Consider the following 23,790-nt stretch of genomic DNA (forward strand, 5'->3'; position numbering starts at 1 on the left):
GGAAGAGATTTTCCTCTACCCTTCTAGCTTTTTGTGGCTGGTCTAAGAATTAAACTTTTTAAAATTTTAATTTTATTGGAGTATAGTTGATTTACAATGTTGTGTTAGTTTCAGAAGTAATAAGACTTAAATTGACGTGAGACTGATTAACAAGAGAAAATCACAGAAAAGTTTAATAATGTGTATCCATGGGAGAGACCCCAGGAGAACTGAGTAACTCCCCCAAATGGACAAAACCTTCATCTTAAATACCAACTTCAGCTAAAGATAGAAAAGGATGTTGGGGGTAGGGGCTTGGAATGTAAAAGGGGAGGAAGGCATTTCACATGAAGATGGAAAAGCAAATGTTTGGTAAACAAATGTTTGCTGGGCCCTGCAGAGACAATGGGACCCGGGGTGGACTCTGATCTCTAAGAGTTGCCCCCCCAGACCCAGCCCCTATTCTTACAGGTGTCTCTGGTGATAGTTCTATTCTGAGAACAAGCCCTGTACCTAAATTCTTTAGGTGGTTAGGGGGAAAGTCAAAGTTTCTTCTTGAGTCTTTTGGACCTAAGAGACATTTTGGAGTGGCAAATTTTGCTCTCCTATGTGCACAGTGTTCATGGCAAGAATGTTAATGATAGTTGTGTTTAGATGGTGAATATTTGGGTGTTCATGGTGCTATTCTTTCAAGTTCTCTGTATATTTAAAATTTTACATATCATTTTGAATTTAAAAATCAAAAGGAAAATAGGAATCTAATCATGTGAAGGAGCTTGGTAGTGACTATTTCCCTAAGGGAAATTGTCAGCCCGGTGAGGTTTGACATCCTTAACCGACAAGGTGAAAGAAACCAGAGGCACACAACATGGGGATTCTAACTCTGCCAGAAATGATCTGGGCCCCCAAGTTGTTATGGTCTAACGGCTGGGAGGAACAGGAAGTGGACTTAATATCGGATGGAATTATAGATTAGTTTCAAATACCCTGGTTTGTGTAGGGGCCTCAAGTTTTGCACTTGGTTTTCTTGGCCCCCATCTAGAATGACCCCAGGCATCTGGCAGAAGCAAATGAAAATCCTCTCTGGAGTAAGCTGCTAGCATTCTAGGTCTCAAGTTATTCTTACAAATATATTTGAAACACAGTGGACAGCAGGAGTGCAAAAACACGTAGGCACAGATAGAAACAGGTCTCTGTGAATGCAACCCAGCAGAAACGGAGTCACTCTGCCCAGTTTGACAGGCACTTGCCAGTAGGTTTTGGTTTAGTCTGTTCAGGCTGCTCTAACAGAATATCATAAACTGGGTGTCTTATAAACAACAGAAATTTATTTTTCATAGTTCTGGAGGTTGGGAAGCCCAAGATCAAGATGCTGAGAGATTCGGTGTCTGGTGAATGCTCACTTCCTGATTCTTACACAGAGGTCTTCTTGCAGTGTCCTCACATGGCAGAAGAGAACTCTGGTCTCTTCAGCTCCTTGTATGGGCACTAATCCCATTCATGAGGGCTCTACCCTCATGACCCAATCACATCCCAAAAGCCTCACCTCTAAATACCATCACACTGGGGGTTAGGATATCAACATCTGAATTGGGAAGAGGGGGAACACAAACATTCAGTCCATAAGTTTGTTTTGTTTACTCTGTGAAGGTCTCTTTGCCCCTAATATTTTATTTTCTCATTATCATATTCTGCTTCACAGCAAATAGTTTGCATAGTCAAAGAAGGAATTACTTTGATGATTAAAGGCTGTTTGAAAATGCAGATTTTAAGTAGGTAAACATCAGGTAGATCTGGGCGGGCCATATTCCAAGTCTGGCAAAATCCACTATTAGACAAATTGTAAAAGAGGCAGAGAAGAAAAAGACATTAGGTAATAAACTTCTAATTGCATATTAATTACATGTTGATCATATGTAATATTTACTATGCCTGGAAAGCATCTCCAAACGACTTATTCTGCAATGACTGAATAATAGTGATGTGGTTAGTGCTTTCATTTGCAAGAGCGTATCTCCAATACTAAATAAGATAAGCCTGTTCTAAACTTTTAAGGTATAAGTAATATTTTAAAAATATTATACTTGATTATACTTACCAAAGGAACATTAATTTTTTTATAATTCGTTTTTGAATTTTATTTTTTTATACAGCAGGTTCTCATTAGTCATCCATTTTATACATATTAGCGTATACATGTTGATCCCAATCTCCCAATTCATCCCACCACCACCCCACCCCACCCCCCGCCACTTTCCCCCCTCGGTGTCCATACGTTTGAGGAACGTTAATTTTTTCCCTTTGTATTAAATATGGGTTTAGTCTTTTACCTAAAAAGGAATTAATGTGATCAAAATGATTAACTCCCGGGACTTCCCTGGAGGTCCAGTGGTTAAGACTCCGCACTTCCACTGCAGGGGGCGCAGGTTCCATCCACGGTCGGGGAACTGCAATCCCTCATGCCACGCTGCAAAAAAAAAAAAAGAAAAAAGATAAAAGAAAGATTAATTCCAGCCATCACTGTTGATTCATACCTAGTATCCAATCAGTCTCTGAAACTTTTGCTTCTGTCCTCCTCATTGCACGGTTGCCGGAGTCAATGCGTTCAGGTGAATTTGGGGGAAGACCAGTAGGAGGCTCCACAAGAGCTGCAGGAGGTCCTTTCCTCAGGCTGCCCTGGTGTTCCAGAACCTCTGGGTCTGCATAATGGCTCATGGCTGGTAATCATGTGTAAGGATGATTCCAGGGCAAGGTACACTTAGTCCTTGTACAGTTGACTTATAATTTGCACCTGACTATACTCAGCTGGCAGAAAAACACGGACACAGTGGGTTAATACTTCCACATATTTGGGGGGGGGAGTCAACCCATAACCCCCTGTTTTAATTTATATTGGGCTGTATTAACTATTTATGTGGGATTGAAGGTCCAAGGGCTTGCATTTTGTAAAACCAGTTGTGCCAAAGACTTTATCTTTCATTGAATCAGAGCATAGTTTTGGGTAATTTGACTATGGGGGAATTTATGCAAGGCAACAGTTCTGATGTCCTTTATTTTGTGTTTGATAACTCTCTCCTAAAAGTATAATTGGTACCTTTTTAAGATCTAGTGAGAATCTCCAGGTATAACTGTATTCGTGTTCTAAGTCTGATGCTGATTAAGGCTATGAAGCTTTGCCAATTGGTGCATATCAACAGATGCTAAAGTTAATTCAGAACCTCTCTTGTAGAAGTACAAAAGCCAGTTAGCATAATTTAATCTTTTGTTGCATAAATTCTTTTAGTAAATTTTGGATTTCCAATTGGGTAGAACTATGAACCTCTATTTTAGTTTTTTGTCCCCCTCACCACCCAGTGTTTTGCCTTTTGCATAGTTACTGGATACTTCCAGGGTCCTCTCTGTTCTGCTTAACCCCAAATTTGGTTTAGATATCAAGACAGGTTACACCTTACATGCATTAAAGCACTAGTAACAGGATCAGTACTCACATATTGAGGCTTTCTTGGGAGACCAGGGCAGCCTCCCCAAGTAGGTCTGAAAATGGCTTGAGTGAACAGGGAAGGGAAATTGACTTTGGGGCTTTATTATGCTTAGGAGATGGAGCTGGGGTGAGGGATTTTGCTTCCACTGGGTGGGGCTGGCATGGTTTGAACTTCTGGCTTGCATCAAAGGAGGGAATATATGTACCACATCTTTAAGATGATGTGGTCCATATATATAATGGAATATTACTCAGCCATTAAAAAGAGTGAAATAATGCCATCTGCAGCACAGGAAACTCTGCTCAATATTATGTTTCTAAGTGGGAAAAGAATTTGAAAAAGAATAGATACATGTAAAGAAAAAGTTGTAATAAGAGGGAGAAATTGGGAAATGCTAATGCCTAATTCACTAAACTAAGCAGATGGGGTTTGGGTCAATTACTAAAGAACTGCTGTGGGCACAGTGTTCCCCCCACCATACACACACACACACACCATCGCCACCTGCTCCGGGGAAGCTCTCCCCAGTCCAGGACTCTCGGCTCTCTGCACAGACACACAGCACTTACACTGCTGGGTCTGGCCTGCTTTTCCAATGGGGGACTGTGTAGGGAAGCTGGGGACACAGAGTGCCCCCTCCTCCTGGGGTGTTGGCCTGCTAAAGGGACCTCAGGTGGGGCTCCGTTAACCAATGTTTCTGATGTTAGGGTGGACACAGGCTGCTTTCCAAGGGGATCAAACTGAATAAGAGCAGACTTTGAGGGGCCACCTCCCAACCATACATCTCCAAAGAAGTTTGTCATTTCCCTTTCTCTGCACTGTGAGTCTTGCCTCTGAAATCCCTGACTCCCACTCCAGTTTCCTGCTCTTCCCAGATCGGCGAACTCCCTTTTGCTGATCTGACCCCTACCCTCTTCTTTGTATTCACCCCACCCAAGCAGAGCATCTCTTTTAGGAGCTGGGTTGCTCTGCCCCCCTGAACTAAGTATTCACAGCATTTGAGTACGGCTTGCATTTCCCCAGGGCACTTGCCCCTGCTCCCTGGGGGGTTCAGATGTGATTGGAGAGCATAGCTGTCCTCAGCCCCCACTGGTGGCTCCTCCCCGCACACAGAGTTCTGCCTCTTGTCCGAGGGAGGGTGTTCCTGCACCTGTAGCCCGTCCTTGGTGCTTTCTATTGTTCTCATATGGGGTTTGGAATTTTTTTTTTATGTTAAAGCCATATCGTGCCTAGCCTCTCCTCTGTCCTCTAGTTTCTGGGATGGCCTGACCTTTCCTGAGTAATTGGCTTTGCATTCACTAAAAGTGAAAAAGACGATTTGTGGATATGCCCCTGCATTGCTGCAATGGTCCCTGTTCGCCTCCACTGTGCTTTGCTGGCTCCAAGGCAGGTTGCTCCCTGGTCTCCGAGGAGGTCTAAACTCTGCGACTGACCCCTGCCTTGCACTTGGATATTTGCACATTCCTTGATAAAACGTGCCAATGAACCCCCTATCACAGCCCTGTTGCGGTAGCTTCCCCTTTGGTACCCTAGTCGCTGGGTTAACCTCATTTTTACCTTTCAGTTGCTTTTTACAGTCACTACAGTGAATAATACTATTCTGAATGGGGCACTTAAGATGGGCTGCCAGTGTATTGCCTTCTGCAGTCGCCTCCATTTCACATGATCTGCCCTGAGTCACAGCTCCCTGCTCACCAAGCGTGGCAGACAGTGCTGGGGTGATCTCCATGATCCCCAACTCTCGGTATCCATGCTTTTGTGTAACCTCCTCCCCTTGAGTATGAGTGGGACGTTCTAACCAGCAGAATGTAGCAAAGGTGATAGGATGAACATGATGACAGTGTATAAGATTGTAACCTTCATCTTGTGTGAAGACTCTCACTCCCTTTAGGCTTTGAAGAAGCAAGCTTCTGTGTTGTGAGCTGCCCTTAGGAGAAGGTCACGTGACAAGTAGCTCAAGGTGGGCTCTGGCTGACTGCCAGCAAGAAAGGTCCTCAGTCCAAAGACCACAAGGAACCGGATGCTGCCAACAACGATGTGAGTGAGGAAACAGATCTTTTGCTAGTAGAGCCTCAGAAGAGACCACAGCCTCAGCTGACACATGGCCTGAAGACTTTACTGCAGAGGACTCAGCTAAGCCAGGCTCAAACCACAGAATCTGTGAGATGTTTAATGTGTGCTGTTTTAATCTGCTAATTTTGTCTTAAAATTATTCCCCCACCATTAGATAACTAATATGCTGATGATGTATAAATTCTGCTAGTAATGCTTGTCCTTGGACCCCCATGCCTATTTTTCTTTCCCAAATGGACTGATATCTCCTCTGTAGTAGCCTTAGCTGTTGTTATGGTCTAAATGTTTGTGTCCCTCCAAAATTCATATGTTGAAATCCTAGCCCCTCAAAATGATGGTATTGGGAGGTGGAGTCTTTGGGAGGTGCTTAATTCATGAGGCTGTAGCCCTCACGAATAGTATTAGTGCTTTATTTAAAAAAAAAGAGAGCCAGGGAATTCCCTGGTGGCCCAGTGGTTAGGACTTGACGTTTTCACTGCCGTGGCCCGGGTTCAATCCCTGGTCGGGGAACTAAGATCGCATAGGCCACTCGGAGTTGGAAAAAAAAAGGAAAAAAGAAAAAAAAAAGGAAAATGGAAAAATGAGAGAGCGAGAGAGAGAGAAAGAAATCCATCTGTTACCCCTTCCACCATGTCGCCATGTGATGGCACAGAGAGAAGACACCAGCTATGAGCCAGGAAAAGGACTCCCACCCAACCGAGCTGGCACCCTGATCTCAGGTTTCCAGCCTCCAGAACTGTGAGAAATCAATTTCTGTTGTTTATAAGATTCCCAGTCTGTGGTATTTTGTTACAGCAGCCTGACCGCACTAAGACAGTTAAATTTGCATATAATACTCTGCTCCTAGTTTCAGCTAGGAGTAGGCTGACTGACTGCTGTTCTCTGCAGGTATTTAAACTGTTACTGACAATTTTTGCCTCACCTCCATATCTGATTTCTCACTGCACAAGGTGTCTGCTTTATCTATCATGGTCTTGTTGTGACCTTGGGAAAATGTGCTACTGTCTTTGGGCACCACTGTGTTCAGTGCTCTGAGAGGATGCCCCAGGTCATTTTCCTCATGCTACACAGATAGCTCTATCCACTCTTGTCCTGACCACTGCTTTATTAAGACCTAATCTTTTCTCAGACATTGACCTTTTAAAAATAGCTTTATTGAGTGGATGGACCTAGAGTCTCTCATACAGAATGAAGTAAGTCAGAAAGAGAAAAACAAATACCATATGCTAACGTATATATAAGGAATCTAAGAAAAAAGCTACTGATGAACCTAGATGCAGGGCAGGAATAAAGAGGGAGACATAGAGAATGGACTTGATGACATGGGGTGGGAGGGCGAAGCTGGGGTAAAGTGAGAGTAGCATGGACATATATACACTACCGAATGTAAAATAGTTGGCTGGTGGGAAGCAGCCGCGTAGCACAGGAAGATCAGCTCAGTGCTTTGTGATGACCTAGAGGGGTGGGATAGGGAGGGTGGGAGGGAGGCTCAAGAGGGAGGGGATATGGGAACATGTGTATGCATGTGGCTGATTCGCCTTGTTGTGCAACAGAAACTAACATAGTATTGTGAAGCAATTATACTCCAATAAAGATCTATTTTAAAAATAGCTTTATTGAGGTATAATTTATGTACAATAAACAGCGCCTATTTAAAGTCAACTTTGACATATGTATACACAATGAATCAAGATAGACGTTCCCGTTACCACCAAACGTTTCCTCTTGCTCCTTTGTAGTCCATCCTTCCTTCCATTTCCATCCTCAGGCAACCACTTATTTACATTCTGTCACCACAGAATAGTTTGAGATTTTTCTAGAGTTTTAAATAAATTGAATTGTAGAGTATGTACTTCTTTTTACCAGTGTTCTTCCATTCCACCTAATGATTTTGAGGTTCATAGAGTTTGTTGCATTTATCAATCGTTCTTTCCCTAATATTGCTGAATAGTATTCCATTGTATGGATATATGACAATTTATTAATCCATTCACCTGGTCATGGACATTTGTGTGGTTTCCAATTTTTGCCTATTACAAAGAAAGCTGCCTTGAACATCCACGTACAAGTCTTTGTGTGTACGTGTGTCATCTTCTCTCTTTGGTAAATATCTAAGAGTGGAATTACTGGGTAACATGGGACGTGTACGTTTAACTTTTCAAGCAACTGACAAACTGGTCTCCAACTGCTTCACATCCTCCCCAACACTTGGTATGGTGAGTTTTAAATTTTTTTAGCTTTTTTATTTTTATTTTTTCAAATTTATTTATTTATTTATTTTTGGCCACGTTGGGTCTTCGCTGCTGTGCGTGGGCTCTGGGCGCGTGGGCTTCAGTAGTTGTGGCACATGGGCTCAGTTGCTCCGGAGCCTGTGTGATCTTCCCCCACCAGGGCTCGAACCCATGTCCTCTGCATTGACAGGCGGATTCTTAACCACTGCGCCACCAGGGAAGTCCTTGGCTTTTTTATTAGTGTTTAGTGATTGGTATCTCATTGTGGTTTGATTTTTCATTTCCCTAATGACTAATAATGGTTGAGCATATTTTCGTGTCATCTATATAATTTCTTTGGTCAAGTGTCTATTCAAACTGATTGCCCTTTTTATTAGATTGTTTGTCTTCTTATTATTGTATTGTAATAGTTCTTTTTGCTGCACCGCACAGCTCGTGGGATCTTAGTTCCCCCGCCAGGGATCAGTCCCGCGCCCCCTGCAGTTGAAGCATGGAGCCTTAACCACTGGACTGCCAGGGAAGTCTCTGTAATAGTTTTTTAAAGATATATTCTAGATATAAGTCTTTCATCCAACATGTGTTTTGCAAATACTTTTACCCAATCTGTGGCTTGTCTTTTTATTTTCTTAAGTGTCCTTTAAAGAGCAAAATATTTTAATTTTGATGAGGTCTACTTTATCAATTTTTCTTTTATATTTTGTGGGTTTTGGGGGGGTCTTATTTAAGAAATCTTTTCCTAAAACCTAGGTCATTAAGATTTTACCCAGTGTTTACTTCTAAAAGGTTATGGTTTTGTCTTTTACCTGTATGCCTATGATTTTGAGTTAATTTTTGTATTTGATGTAAGGTAAGGGTCAAGTTTTGTTTTAAAAAATATGCTTATCCAATGTTTTCAATACTATTTGTTGAAAATATTATCTCTTCTCCGTTGTATTGCCTTGACACCTTTGTCAAAAGTCAGTTGTCCATATAATCGTGAGTATATTCTGAACCCTCTGTTCTGTTCCACTGATCTCTAAATCTATCTTTATGCCAAGATCACACTGCCTGGATCATTGTTGCTCTATACTAAGTCTTGAAACTAGGTAGTGTAAAGTTCTGCACCTTTGGTCTTTTCAAAATTGTTTGGGCTATCCTAAGCCTTTTGCAATTACAAACAAAAGAAGAGCAAAGAGCATTGCACTCACCATTCAAGTCTACAAAGATTAACCCGCTGCAGCTGCTGACGGACAGTGCACTTGGTGCTTCAGACGAAGAGATTAAAGGGATAACTGGGTGAAGCACCCTGTGCTTCAGACAGAGGAAATTAAAGATGATAACGGGGTGCTCTGTTCTTTGGGCAAACAGGCCTTTAGATAGTTAAGATGCATTTCAGGAAGAATTTTAATGGACCTGCTTCTTGCACCTTCCCATACGTAGAAAAGCACTATATTCATTGAGTTGAGATATCTGTTTTTGGTGACTAGCAGTAATGTTTTGCCAAAGTGTATGCTGACTGCTTGTATTCCCTCGCACACACAAAAATCACATATAAACTAGCCTCTATCCCCGCTGTTTCTTTGGAGCAGTTCCTCAGAGCTATCTGAGAGGCTGTCTCCTGGGCTATACTCTTCAGTAAGACCCTGAACAAAACTTAACTCATAATTCTCACATTGTGCATTTTTCTTTCAGTCCACACATTTCTATAGAAATGTTGGACTCACCTTGTCAATTAAAAAAAAAAAAGGTACTGCTATGGCCTTTTTACTTTACTTCCTCACTTCCTCCCCCTCTCTGTTCTATAAAAGAAACTGGCATCCAGACCCCGATAAGATGGTTCTTGGGGACACCAGTCTGCCATCTTCTTGGTCTGCCAGCTTTCCGAATAAAGTCGCTATTCCTTGCCTCAAAAAAAAAAAAAAAGGTCCTGCTGTGACTTTATTGGGAATGCATTGAATATATAGATAAGTTTGGTAGAGTTGACATCTAACAATATTGCATTTTCAAATTTGTGAGCATGGTACATCTTTCCATTTATTTATGTATGTATTCTTTAATTTCTTTTGTAATTTTCAGTATACATACAGGTCTTGCATATCTTTTGTTAAATTTACTCCAACTACTTAATACTTTTTTCATGCTACTGTTAAGTATTTCATTTTTTTTATGTTATTGTACACGGTCCTTTATGTTTTGTTTTCTTTTTCTTTCTCTTTATTTTTTCTTCCAGTTTTATTGAGACATAATTGACATAACAGCATTGTATAAGTCTAAGGTATACAGCATAATGATTTGCTTTACACACATCATGAAGTGATGATCACAGTAAGTTTAGTGAACATCCATCATCTCATATAGATGCAAAATTAAATAAATAGAAAAAAGTTTTTCTTGTGATGAGAACTCAGGATTTACCCTCTTAACGACTTTCATATATAACATACAACAGTGTGAATTCTATTTATTATGTTGTACATTATATCCCTAGTACTTATTTATCTTATAACTGCAAGTCTGTACGTTTTGACTGCCCTCATCCAGTTCCCTCTCCTCCCACCCCTACCTCTGGTGGGTACATGGTCCTGTTTAAAAATAATTCAATTGCTGGAAATCCATTGCTAGTATACATAAGTGCAGTTGGTATTTTTATTGACCATGTGTCTTTCAATGTTGCTAAAATCGTTTATTAATTCTATAAGCTTTCTAAAAATAATTCCTTAGGATTCTTTTTTTTTTTTCCTTTTTTGCGGTACGCGGGCCTCTCACTGTTGTGGCCTCTCCCGTTGCGGAGCACAGGCTCCGGACGCGCAGGCTTAGCGGCCATGGCTCACGGGCCCAGCCGCTCCGCGGCATGTGGGATATTCCCGGACCGGGGCACGAACCCGCGTCCCCTGCATCGGCAGGCGGACTCTCAACCACTGTGCCACCAGGGAAGCCCTCCTTAGGATTTTTTACATAGATAATGAAATCCTCAGCAAATAAAATTTTATGTCTTCTTTTCCTATATGTATTCCCTGAAAAAACTTTATTGCATTGTTGCATGTTTACTTTTTTAAGTAAATGCAGAAACTTTTTCCAGGGTGGCTGTTTAACAAGTTACACTCCCATTAGCAAAGTATGAGAGATCCACTTTCTATGCATCCTCCCCCAGTATTTGATGTTTTCACTAGTTTTAACTTTAGCCATCATAATAGGGTAAATTCATCTTTTTGTATAGATTTCCAATTGTCTCAGCACCATTTGTTGAAAAGACCATCATTTCCCCATTGAATTGTCTTGGTACCCTTGTCAATATCAGTTGATCATTCTAATATATAAAATACATAAAGAACTCTTATAACTTAACAAAAAAAGACAACTCAATTTTAAAATCAGTAAAGGACATGAATAGACGTTTCTACAAAGATACACAAATGGCCAATAAGCAAATGAAGAAATGTTCAACATCATTAGCCCTAGGGAAATGCAAACAAAAATTACAATGAGATACTACTTCACACCCACTAGGATAGCCATAATTTTTTAAAAAGGAAAATAAGTGTTGGAGAGGTTATGGAAAAATTTGAATCATCTACACTACTGCTGAGAATGTAAAATGGTGCAACCTATGTAACACAGCTTGGTGGTTCTAAGGTAAGCATAGAATTACCATGTGATCCAGCAGTTCCAATCCTAGGTATGGATGCCCCAAATTGAAATCGGGTGTTTAAATAAAACTTGCACATGAATGTTCATAGTAGCAATATTCACAATAGCCAAAAGCTGGAAACAATACAAATGTCCATCAACATATGAATGGATAAACAAAATGTGGTATAGCCATACAATGGAATATTATTCAGCCATAAAAAGGAACAAAGTACTAATACCTGTAACAATCTGAGTGAACCTCCAAAACTTGCTAAATTAAACAAGCCAGGCACAAAAACTCACATATCGTATACTACCATTCTTATAAGATATCCAGAATAGGCATATACATAGAGACAGAAAGCCTGTTTGTTGTTGCCAAGGGCTGGGGTAGGGAGGGAATGGGGAGTGACTGCTTAATGGGCATGGCATTTCGTTTTGGGGTGATGAATTGTTCTGGAACTAGATAGTGGTGATGGTTGCACAACGTTGTGAATGTACTTCATAGCACTGAATTGTATATTTTAACATAAATTTTATGTTATATGTATTTTACCACAATAAAAAAACAATTGATCATAAATGTAAGGATTTGTTCATAGTCTCTCAATCTGTTCCATTGATCTACACACCTACTTTGCACCAATACCACACTGTCTTAACTGTTGTGGCTTTATAATTTTTGAAATAGGTAAGTGATTCAACTTTTTCAAAATGTTTTGGCTATTTAAGGTAATATACATTCCACATACATTTTAGCATCAGCTTTTCAATATCTATAGGAAAGTTAGCTGAGATTTTGATAGATACTGTGTTCAGTCTACAGATAAATTTGGGGAAGATTGCTATCTTGACGATATTCAGTCTTCTAATTCACAAAATGTCTTATTTATTTAGAGCTTTTATTTTCATTTAAAAAAATTTTTAAAGTATAGTTGATTTACAATGTTGTGCTAATTTCTGCTGTACAACAAAGTGACTCAGTTATACATATACATAATCTTTTTCATATTCTTTTTCATTATGGTTTATCACAGGATATTGAATACAGTTCCCTGTATTATACAGTAGGACCTTGTTATCGTCTTATACATACTAGTTTTGCATCTGCTAATCCCAAACTCCTGATCCTTCCCTCCCCTACCTCCCCCTCCCCCTTGGCAACCACAAGTCTGTTCTCTATGTCTGTGAGTCTGTTTCTGTTTCATATATATGTTCATTTGTGTCGTATTTTAGATTCCACATATAAGTGATATCATATGGTATTTGGCTTTCACTTTCTGACTTACTTCACTTAGCAGGATAACTTCTAGGTCCATCTGTGTTGGCATTATTTCATTCTTTTAATGGCTGAGTAATATTCCATTGCATATATATATATATATATATATATATATCAACTTTGCATTCCTGGTATAAATGCCACTTGGTCATGGTATGTATGTCTAGGGTGTTTGGACCAGGTCTTTCCTGGTCTCCCTACTTCCCATTCACAGAGGATGTGATCCATGAAGCAGAAAAAAGAGAATCATAGTGAGGAGGGTGCAGATCCCCCAGCTTCTTCTAGGGCTGTATCTCTGATCAAAAAGCCACACCTTCCATGCCAGTCTCCCATCCTCCCAAGGACCCCACAGAGGAGCCCCTCATCCCCCTGAAGCACACACAGGGCATAGACCCCAGCCCATTTCCCTATGGCCACCAAATTGGCACCCTCACCAATGATGGGAGGAGCCAGGATGTCCCCGCCCACCTCCTCTTAGCGGCCACAGGAGCCCACCTGCTGCACCCTCATTGGCTGGACGGCCACGGAGGTGGGCCCTGCACATTGCGCACCCAGGGACTGGAGCATGGGGCCCGTGTCACCTACTAGGGTGGCAGTAGGGTCCCTTGGGGACACCGAGGCTGAGGACAGACAGCAGGAGGCTCAGGCCCTGAGAGGTCGCTGTGACCAGGGGGCATCCGCGAGCCAGTGGCGTCAGCCTCGTGCATCATCTCGTGTGGCGCGTGCCCAGGCTGCGGTGACCACGCTCAGGCCTCTGACTAGGGCGGTGCCCGTCTTCCGGAGGAGGGGGACCCCGCGGAGGGGGCGTGCCCCGGGCAGCCAGGGCTCCCACCAGGTACCTCTCAGTCCCCTTTTCCCCCCACAGCACCCCTGGTCTGGGCGGCAGAGGCGGCTCCGTCTTGTGTGCAGGGGGTTTGGGGCGTCCCTAGTCCTCGAGAGCTGGGCCGGCACCACCCAAGCCCCAACTCTCCATCGGTCTCAAGTGCGGAAGACGGGGGCAGAGAAGGCCCACGGGGGTGCTTCCCAGCCCTGCATTTCCCCAGCTGCTCCTGCAGCAGATGCCTTTCCAGATTTCCCCTACAGTGAATTGGCCCAATTTGAGGGTGACTGATTATATTTCACAAACGCCCATGTATTTGAAACCAAGTGGAGGAATCATGTACCTGTCCCCGGTCGGAGGGCAGGGGCCATGTTTAACTTGCTCACCTTTGTGCCCTAAAAACCTGCCCGGGAGTCTGGCACCTAGGGGATGACTCGGGGGACACTGAGAAGGCATCATTTTGTTGGCAGGGATCCTTTAAACTGAGAAAGTTTGCTGGGTAGCGTGGTGTCCCTGCTCTGGTTGCATTGATTCTCATGTGTGCTGAGCGCTCATCTGTGCCCGGGCAGGAGTGGGAGGTGAGCACCTGACTTCACCCCAGATGCCAGGCAGGCTGGCCTCAGCACCAGGACAACTCCCATGCTCCTGGGTTCTAGGTTCTAAAAATAGAACTACCGTGTGATCTAGCAGTCCCACTTCTGGGTATATAGTTAAAGGATATGAAAACAGAATATCGAAAAAATATCTGCACTCCCATATTTATTGAAGCATTATTCATAATAATCAAGATATGGAAAGAATCTAAGAATCCATTAATGGATGAAAGGACAAAGGAGATGTGATATGTGTGTGTGTATATATATATATATATATATATATACACACACACACACACACACACACATATGTATACACACACATAGAGAAAATTTTTTCTTTTTTTTATTTTGGCCACAGAGAATGTGGGATCTTAATTCCCCGACCAGGGATGGAACCCGCGCCCCCTGCAGTGGAATAGCGGAGTCTTAACCGCTGGCCCACCAGGGAAGTCCCATAGAGGAATTTTTAAAATTTTTTATAGTTGATTTACAATACTGTGTTAGTTTTGGGTGTACAGCAAAGTGATTCATATATATTATATATATTCTTATAAGAATTATATATATAATTATATATATATATTCTTTGATTCTTTTCCATTATAGGTTATTATAAGATATTTAATGCATTTGCTTGTGTTATAAGGAAATTGTTGTTGTTTATCTATTTTATTTATGGTATGTGTACAACAGAGGAACATAATTCAGCCATGAGAAAGAAATCTTTCCATTTGTGACAATATGGTTGGGACTTGAGGGCATTATGCTAAGTAAGATAGGAAAAACAGAGAAAGACAGATACTATCTGACATCACATTATGTAGAATGTAAAAAAGCCGAAGTCATAAAAACAAAGAGTAGAACCATGGTTAGCAGGGGCTGGGAGGTGGGGAAATTGGGGAAAGGTTATTCAAGGATACAAACTTGCAAACAGGAGATGAGTTCTGGGGATGTAATGCACAGCATAGTGATTATAGTCAACAATACTGTATCATAAACTTTAAAGTTGCTAAGAGACTAGATCTCAATTGTTCTAATCACACACACAAAAAATGGTAATTATGTGATGTGATGGAGGTATTAGCTAACACTACTGGTGGTAATCAAACTGCAAAATATAAATGTATCAAACAAACACGTGTACAACTTAAAGGTAGACAATTTATATGTCAATTATATCTCAATAAAAAATTACTCCCCATAGTTTAAAACTACAAATGGCCAATGGACATATGAAAAATTTTAATCTTGATATGTATTGAAAGGCATGCAAAATAAAATATCAAAATAAACAATTTGGCTTATCCAATTGAGAGATTCAAAACCTGTCTTGAGACTTCGCTACAGGCAAAGGTGAGGAGCAGAAAGAAAGGAACCACGACTTTATCCCAGGACAACTGGAGAGTGGATTTAATTCTAGCCGTGAGCTGGGGATGATGGGAAAGGAAGAGTTTGAGGGAAATGATGAGTTAAATGAACGATTACACTGATCTTGAGGAGAGAGAAATGCACCCAGCTTGAGGCAGGAAAGGCAGTAACAGATTTTGAAACGTGTTGTGACCCACAATTGCCACCCTCGTCTGACAACAGTCTCACTCCTGAGTGGCATGAGCACAGTAACGTGGCACCGCTGCTCTGGAGGGTGTCAAACCCCTGAGGCATGCCTACCCTGCGGCCCACGTGCAGGAGTGTATGGTAAAAGATTGACCATGACTGCAGCACAGCATTTATCCACAAGGACACCTGTCACCGCGTCATCAGTAAAACCCAATAAAAACCACAAAAGCAAACCAAAGCCAACAACAACCTCAAACTCAACCCCCCAAACAACAAAGGAAAACAAGCAAGAGGCAGTGCGAAATACATGATGAGAGCTTCATACCAGAGATACTCTGTGGCTTTGGAAGCAGAAGCGTACTTCATCACACAGGAAGATGAGCAGGAAGTGTTTATGTCATAAAGTGAAAAAAGTCATATGTTCCTAATTTTACGTATAAAAGGGACATGCACACAAAGTGAAAATTCATCCGAAACTGGGCAGTTTCCCTCGGGGTGGGCTGGGCTGGGACTCTGTACGCCGTTTCTCTCTCTCGTGTTCTGACTGTATTGGGTTCTGACTGGCCCTCCTGGAACTGCCCTCTCAGCTGCTCTTTCGCCCTCCCTTGACTCAGTTGCTTGGATCCCAGTCAGTCTGCAGAGGTGGGAGGTTCGCAAGAAGACAGGTGGCCCCACCTCAGCGTGGCCCCAGCTGCTCCAATGGGGAGCTCCACGTTGCTAAGGCTCCCAGCTCCGCCCCCAAGCCCTGGGTTTCTTATCTGGCCCCTGGCCCCTACCCAGAAAGACCAGGGTCGCCTTCAGACTGTGTCCTTGCACCACCCCTCCAGCCTAATTCCCTGCCCCTGCAAGAGGCACTGGGGCCTCAGGAAAGCAGCTTCTGCTTGGGCTTCTAGTTCAGACTGGGCTCCGAGACTCAGTTTCTCCGAAAAATGGGGATAACCGTGGTGCTGGTTTGCAAACTGGTCCTGTACACAGAAGGCAAGGAGAGACCTAGAAAGAAGCAGACCACTCCAGACTGGGAAGGGGGCACGGTTACTAAGCAAGTGAACTTACAGATGAGGCTTGTCTTGAGTGCACAAGACAAGCAGATCTCCCCACCCACCTGGCAGAATCTTAAAAGTTTGTACAGAGGTCTTAATGGAATTCAGTCACATATTCAGTCCAGATAGTCCCAGAGACGCCTTACTCTCTCAAGGCCACGTCCTCAAAAGGGCTCTGGCTGTGGGAACAGTGGGCAGAACGTGCATCCCAAGGAGCGGGGAAGGGTGAGGAGCCTCCGACGGCCTGAGGCCAACTCGAGGTTCAACCTCAGTGACATCCTAGTGGTGACCTCCTCCAGAAGGTGGCCATGGGGATAATGAGGTTAAGGGATGGTGCCTGGAGCTCGGCAGGCTCTCATCACCTGCCAGTTCGTTTCCTTTCCTCATGGTGACAGGGCTGCTCTGGCTGAGACCTGGGGCCATTTGTTGAAGAGACAGCCTCACACTGAAGGCCCACAGCACGCTGAAGGCTCCTTTCTGAAAATGCACGAGTGCCCGTGGCTGGCCTGGGGCTCCGCTGTGGTCAGTGGAAGAGCTGGGCTCAGCGCGCAGGTCTCTGGTCTCCTAGGCGCCCCTCTTAACCAGAGTGTGATGCGCCAGCCTGCCTGCCTCCCTCGCGGGGGAATACGGTCCTCCCTCATCACGGTCCCTTGGCCCCTGGGTGCTGGATCCTCTCTCCCATCTGGCTGTGCCAGGCTACCTGGTCCCTGAAGTGGGTGCAGAACCATCAGGGACTGAACAGGACCATCTGGACCAAGGGACGGGAAGCTCGGGGCTCTGGCCGGGACTGGAGTCTACCCCTCCCTCCTAGGTTGGCGGATGCTGGAAGAGGCCCTCTTGTCAAGTTGCTCTGACCCCTGCGGAGCTCTTGGCGACAGGTGTCTTACCCCAGGCTGCGCTCCTCGTGTGACCACACCCCGAGTCCTCAGGACACCCCTCTCCTGGGTCCTATGGGCCTGCATTCCTCCGATGGGGGGTGCTGCCCTCCCCTGCAGGCGCCCCTCCCCCAGCCCTCTGTCCTCGGCCCACCCTCCCCCTGCAGCAGCCTCAGAGCCCCCGCCCCGGCTTCTCTGCCGGGACAGCTTGCGTCTAAGGTGGGAGTAAGGGAGGCAGGTTTCCAGTCCCAGAGGTTGATCTTCTCCGAAACTCAGACACCACCTGGCCAGCTGGGAGGTGATGGAGACCCTGCCACCTGCGGCTGCGGAAGGGCCTTCGGGGACACAAAATGATCTGCAGACAGCCCATTCCACCTCACCTACCGCAGCCCACCCTCGGGGTTCAGCTGAATTACGCGCCTTCTAACACCAGCCTCTAAGATGAAGAAAAGGCCTAGGCGTCAGTTGATTCAAATAAAGTTTGTGAATGGGACAAAGTGCCACCTCTTGGGCCAGGCCTGTGCTGCTGCCTTCCCCTCACGGGAGCAGTGGTCCGGCTCAGCTCGGGTCTCGCCTCATCTTCTGACCCGGCACCAGCCCCGCCCTCAGCCCCGCCCCCTTAGAGCCCTCGGGGTGCTCCCCTCCCCCAGCTCCCGGCCACCAGAGTGGGGTGAGCTCGCCGCCCCTCTCTCCTCCGAGGCGGCAGAAACAGGAGGCCTCCAGGTTTTATTTGATTGAACTCAAAGGACTTTCTTCTTAACTGAGACAGACAACAAGATTTGACAACACCCGAGACAAGAACCTTTCTCTGACCAGACGCTGCTGCCCGGTGCAGCGTACATCACACACAGCAAAGTGGAAGTTGTCTTATTCAAGTCGGTGTCTGATATCGTAAAAGCTCCACTGCCTGAGAAACAGACGGCAAATAAATAAAGTGCTCTGAGAGCCCGTCAAGCAGCAAGGGCCCAGCGGGGGAGACGAGGAAGAGGTGGGGAAGCGGAAGCAGCTCAGGACTCAGGGCCAGAACCGTAAGAACAGCCGCGGCAGGAGCGCATGCTAAGGACGCGTCCCCAGCCCCTCCCACGGCCAGCCCCTCAGAGCGCAGACAGCCCCAGCCAGGGCCACCGCCGTGCTCCTCCCACGATGGGTGGGAGGGGGTCTCTGAGCCCGGGCCCCTGGGCCTCCAGCGCGCATTCTCCCTGTTGGGAAGCAGCCCCAGGCAGCTCCGGCTGAGCCCGGAGCCCAGGGAGGACAGGGCACCCTGCACAGCTCACTCTGCTCAACAGCTCCGCGCCCGCTGCAACGCACAGCCACTCGTGTGTGTGCACAAGCACCCACACACACGCTCACACCCGCACGTTCACTCACACACACGCGCTCACACCCGCACACCCGCACACACTCATACATGCGCACTCACACACGGGCACCCACGCGGTCAGTGAAGAGCCTCTCCTGTGCCATTCTCAGGCCCTCTCAGGCTGGCCCAGCAAGAGGCTGGAGCTGGGGATCGAGCCACCTGGAGGGTGAGAGCTGGGCTTGAAAGGGGCACGTCAGCAAATCAGCCCCAAGGAGGCCCCTCGTCCTCTGCTGCTCTCCTCCCGTGCAGCCCCGCGGCACAGTCTCTCAGAGGCTATCCCCAGAGCTCCGGGGATGCAGTCCGCAGGCTGGCAGGCTCCCAGAAGTGGCCCTGGGTGGGCACAGTTGGGCTGGAGGAGGGCCACCAGGACCAGGGCTCCCGGGTGACTTGGCACAAGGAAGGAAGCCATCAGGCCCCGTCGGTGGGCATCTGTGGGGGGCACGTGGTGGCCGCGGTGCAGCCTCCGGCCCCGGGGTGAGGCAGGCAGAGATCCTCAGCTGGGACCCGGGCTCCAGCTGGGCAGCTGACGAGGGCACATGGTGTGAGGCTCGGCCGCTCTGTCCTGGGGGCAACCAGGCTGCTGGGGTGCTCAGCCCCAGGAACTCTGAGTGCATCGACCATGAGCAACCACCGCCCGAGCAGACGTGGCAGCGGTGCGGGGTGAGGGCCAGGGTCTGTCCTGCCTCCCCTCTGCACCGCTCCTGGGGTGTCAGTCAGCAGCGCAGCCAAGGCCTCCAGGACCAATGCAGGCCCATCCAGAGGAGACTCTCCCGTGAGATGCTGGGCCCAGGGGCCAGCCTGGGGACAGAGACATGGGGTCAGGCGTGGGTCTCAGCCCCACCCCACCCACCACTGTCCCTTCCCCTCCTGGTGACACGGTCCCCAGGAGCCACCCATCGTCCCGTCCCACCACCCAAACTGAGAGCGTTGTGCCACTCAACACTGAGGAGCCCTTGGTCCAGCCTTGGGTGGGATTTGTGGCAGGGTGGGGAGGTCCGGCTCTGTGGGTGAGGACCTTGCTCGCCGGGGGTGCTGGGACTCATCTCTCCCGTGCCCATCTCAGCTCAGACTGTCCCCCGGTCTTCCCTGTGACTTCCCATACACTCCACTTTCCCTACCATGGGCCCCTCTGTCTCTAGGTCCCCTGGGAGCCTCTGCTCCCTTCCCCCATCCCATGGCGCTAGGTCTTCCAGAAGAAGGTGGGAGAGTGCAGGCCCAGAGGCAGATTCGGCTCCACCACTTCTTACCTGTGTGATAAGGGCAAAGCGCTCCCCTCCCAGAGCCCCAGTAGGTGGGGAGGACAGAGCTCCCGCAGAGTGTCGCTAGGTCTGTCCTTCCTTCCCCGTGTCAGAACCGGAGCACTGGGCCTCCCCACCCCTCGGGGTCTGTGCCTGGTCCCTTCCTGTCCTCGTGGGTCAGGCCCTTCTCTAGGCTGCTCCCCAGGCAGCTCTAGGGTCAGGGTCAGGGTTAGGGTTAGGCACTCTCTTGACAAGACCAGAGAAGGGGCAGGTCACTTCCTATAACACCAGTTCCTGAGACAAAGAAAGAGATGGGGACTTGAGAGCTGCCTCCCCACCCAGAGAGGTCCCTGTCTCGCCAAGTGTCACCTCCTCTACAAGCCCCTTCTCCATCTCCCCTCCAGCCTGAGAGCTGCCCTCCGCTCAAGGAGATCCCCCCTTTCCCAAATCCTCTGGGACACGGGGGCTGCTGGAGGCCGTCCAGGGCTGTGACACCGGAAGGGCACGGGGAGGAGCTGGAGGGAGCGTGGCTGAGATGGCGGGAGGGCCGGGGAGGAATGCACCTTTCCTGCTCTTCCGTGGCCGCAGATGCGGAGCTTTGGAGGATGCCCCAGGAGAGCGGAGAGGGGAGCAACAGGGCCAGCAGCAGCAGGCAGAGAGCAGTCCCCCGGCCGCAGAGACCAGGCAGGGGGCCGGTTTGCAAAGCGCTGAGAAACAGACCTGGGCTTTGGCCAAGAACACAGCCACCCTTCCAGGCTGCCCCCCAGCGTGTAGAGGACAAGGGTAGCAGCATCTTTTCTCCTCTAGGGCCTTCCCTGGGCCTCCCCTGGGCCTCCCCGAGCCCATTTCCCTCCACTCCCCCGTGTTCAGGTGACACCACTGGGGCCGTGGCCGGGAGGTGATGGGCTGACCCTCCAAGATGCCGAGGCCGCCGCCTCTCACCCCCATCTTGGAAATATGACAAGGGACTCTGGAGGGCATGCGCCCGCCCTGCCTTGCCTGCTCGCGGCTCGGCAGCTTTCCGGGCTGGCTTTCTCGGGCCCCTTCCACGTCTCCCCCAAACCACCGAGGGGCCTGGACATCTACATGTCATGGCAACCACCTCCCTCCAGCCCGAAGTCCAACCTCTGGCCTCCTACCTCTTCGGTCAGGGCCAGTCATTCACGTTCCTGCTGCAGAATTTCTTCCTTCTGCTCCCCACTTCGCCCAAGGTGAGGCAACAGGTCGGCCGCACTCAAGTAATTTTCTCGAGTTCGATGGAAAGGGCCCGTTTCGCGAGTTTCTGTGTAGTTCGTCACCGGCCGCGACGTGGGTGACCGGAGCCGGGGCTTGGGGCTCGGTGGCCGTGACCTCCGCCGAGGTCTAGGGTCCGGTGGCCCGGGCCGCCCCTTCTCCTTCCCCCGCCGCGTCCCGGCGGCCCTGGGTCCCGCGGAGCTTCATGCCGGCGCCCCTGCCGTCGCGGCCGCGCGGTGGTTGCGGGCGCTCACTCGATCCGCACCTGCAGGCGGACGTTGAGCATCACCGAGGCCACGATGTAGAAGTAGGGGAAGTTCATGCGCAGCCGCCAGGCCAGGTCGAAGAAGGTGATCAGCGTGCGCGTGAGCCCCTTGCAGAAGGCGCCGTACGAGCCGCGGGCCGCAGCCGAGCGAGACAGCCGCACAGCCAGACCCGACATGGCAGCCGCCGCCGCCGCCGCAGACAGGGCCGCCGACGCTGCCATGGGCCCAGCCCGGCGCACACCCCGCCGACTGATCGCACCGCAGGCTGGCGGGCAGGTGGAGCCGAGGCCTTGAGCCGACGGCCAGCAGCCCTCGCGTACCGCCCGGCTCTCGGTCTCGCCTACCCGGCTGGGCTCCAGCTGCAGTGGTAGCCACAGCCAAGTCTCCGCCTTAGCCGCCCAGGGACAGCTCCGCCCCCTCGCCTGCTCCCGGAGTTGCGGCCGCCAGCGTAGCTCCGCCCCTAGCGTGGTCACGCCCCTTGCCGGGCGCCATAGAGCTGCGGGCGCGGACTCAGCCCCACCCCCAGACCCGCCCCCCGGGAAGCCCCGCCTCCTCCCGGGCTGCCAAGAAGAGAGCCCAGAGGGCCTTGAGTGCTTTGGAAGGCAGTGCTGTCCTGGCATTCTTTTGCAGAATGTGCTAGAGCAGGGGCAGTGGAGGCCCGGAGGGTCTGGACCGCTGGGCTTATTCTGCACAGAAGGTCCACCCTGAACGCTCTGCCAGTTTACACCATCCCCTCTCCCTCCCTGTCTCCACAGAAAACTGGGCCAGCCAACCCACTGTACTTTTTCTTAAAAGTATTTATTTATTTGGTTGTGCCGGGTCTTAGTTGCAGCAGGCGGGCTCCTTAGTTGTGGCATGCAAATTCTTAGTTGCGGCATGAATGTGGGATCTAGTTCCCCGACCAGGGATGGAACCTGGACCCCCTGCATTGGGAGTGCGGAGTCTTACCCACTGTGCCACCAGGGAAGTCCCACTCTGTACTTTTCTTTAATTCACATTTTTCTGGTAACTCTGCACTATAGAGTTTCACCAAGCCCACATGCACATTTTTTCCCCTTTCTGGTATATTTGCTGGTGTTGTGTATTTCTTTATTCATGAATTGCCCCATTGTCCTTCCCTTTTACCTGTAGGGGAGGAAAGACTTTCCCTCTACCCTCCTAGATTCAATATGTCAATATATACACTTCCTAGGTCAATGAAAAAAACCGACAACAGGCAGAGTAGCAGGAGAAAAGGTATACATATTTATTAATTTTTAATGTTATTTGGGCGATGGCATCATAAGAAAATAAAGAATACCCAGACAGGCAGTGAGATTTGAGATCTTATATGCCACCTTAACAGGGGAAGGGGAGGTAAGATGTAGGCAATCTAGGGAAGAGTAAATGATTTGTAGAAAGTTGGATGACATCTTAGAAGCATAGATAGGAGATTTCACAGTTTGAGACAGAGTTTTTCTGGGTGTGGTGTTGACATCTAGTTCTTCTCCTGTGGTAAGAGTCAATCCTCCCTGGTTGATGAAAATTCCAAGGAGGGGATTTATGACAGAGTTCCTTTTAGAAGCTCTGTCTTTAAGCAGATAAGGGGATTTCAGAGAAAGCTGTTTTTTCAGATGACTTCCGCTAAAGATAATCAGTATAACCGAAGTGGCATATTTTGGGGTGGCATGTACTGAAGTCCTTCATACCCTACAGTGATTTCTAAGCACTTCTCCTAATCCATTGTTTGTCCTGGATACTGCACAGAATCTCTCAGCTTTTCATTTGCCCTCGTTCATGGCATTTCTTGCTGGTGTGTTTAAAAGCCCTTTCATGGTTTCATCTCATCTTTATTGCAAGCCAAGTCCAACCCAAACTTGATCATGTTTTCAAGACTATTTAATGAAGTGGAAAAATGCTCATGTTTCCTTATAGTTGTAACTTTTAAAAAACTGTCTGCAAGAGGTAGAGTCACCACGACCCCATCCCAGTTTCACAAGGAGGGCTGGCCTGAGTATTAAGGCTTTCTCAAAGTGCCTGTTCACCATCACATTTGAACATCTATATGGCATCCATGTGACTGTTTAAGAAACCCAACAGATTCGTATACACTGATTGGGCAATTGTCCTACCTACATGATCAAGGAGAAAAAGGCAAACCTGAAGC

The 23,790-nt window shown here is 47.5% G+C and overlaps 1 protein-coding gene and 1 long non-coding RNA gene across 3 annotated transcripts; one reads left to right on the forward strand and one right to left on the reverse strand.

The window, feature by feature from the left end:
* Positions 1-1,292: 1,292 nt before the first annotated feature.
* LOC137217147 (small integral membrane protein 10-like protein 2A) lies at positions 1,293-22,070 on the reverse strand. Of its 2 annotated transcripts, XM_067723654.1 has the most exons (3): positions 21,285-22,070; positions 2,310-2,446; positions 1,293-1,807 (listed from the first exon to the last, which is right to left on the reverse strand). In XM_067723654.1, the coding sequence occupies exon 1, from the start codon at positions 21,863-21,865 to the stop codon at positions 21,629-21,631; it is 237 nt and encodes a 78-aa protein (XP_067579755.1). In that variant the 5' UTR covers positions 21,866-22,070; the 3' UTR covers positions 1,293-1,807; positions 2,310-2,446; positions 21,285-21,628. The 2 variants fall into 2 exon arrangements, with proteins under 2 accessions (XP_067579755.1, XP_067579754.1); XM_067723653.1 differs by lacking the exons at positions 1,293-1,807; positions 2,310-2,446 and adding an exon at positions 9,505-19,705.
* On the forward strand, positions 2,442-6,115 carry LOC137217151 (uncharacterized). The gene is made up of 2 exons (XR_010940021.1): positions 2,442-2,731; positions 5,353-6,115. It is a non-coding gene; the product is annotated as an uncharacterized lncRNA (long non-coding RNA).
* Positions 22,071-23,790: the final 1,720 nt, after the last annotated feature.

The sequence above is a fragment of the Pseudorca crassidens genome, chromosome X (assembly GCF_039906515.1).
Source record: "Pseudorca crassidens isolate mPseCra1 chromosome X, mPseCra1.hap1, whole genome shotgun sequence".
Classification (NCBI taxonomy): Eukaryota; Metazoa; Chordata; class Mammalia; order Artiodactyla; family Delphinidae; genus Pseudorca; species Pseudorca crassidens.

Excerpts from the sequence above, each read along its gene's own strand:
- LOC137217147 (XM_067723654.1), bottom strand. The coding sequence starts at position 21,865 with ATGGCAGCGTCGGCGGCCCTGTCTGCGGCGGCGGCGGCGGCTGCCATG.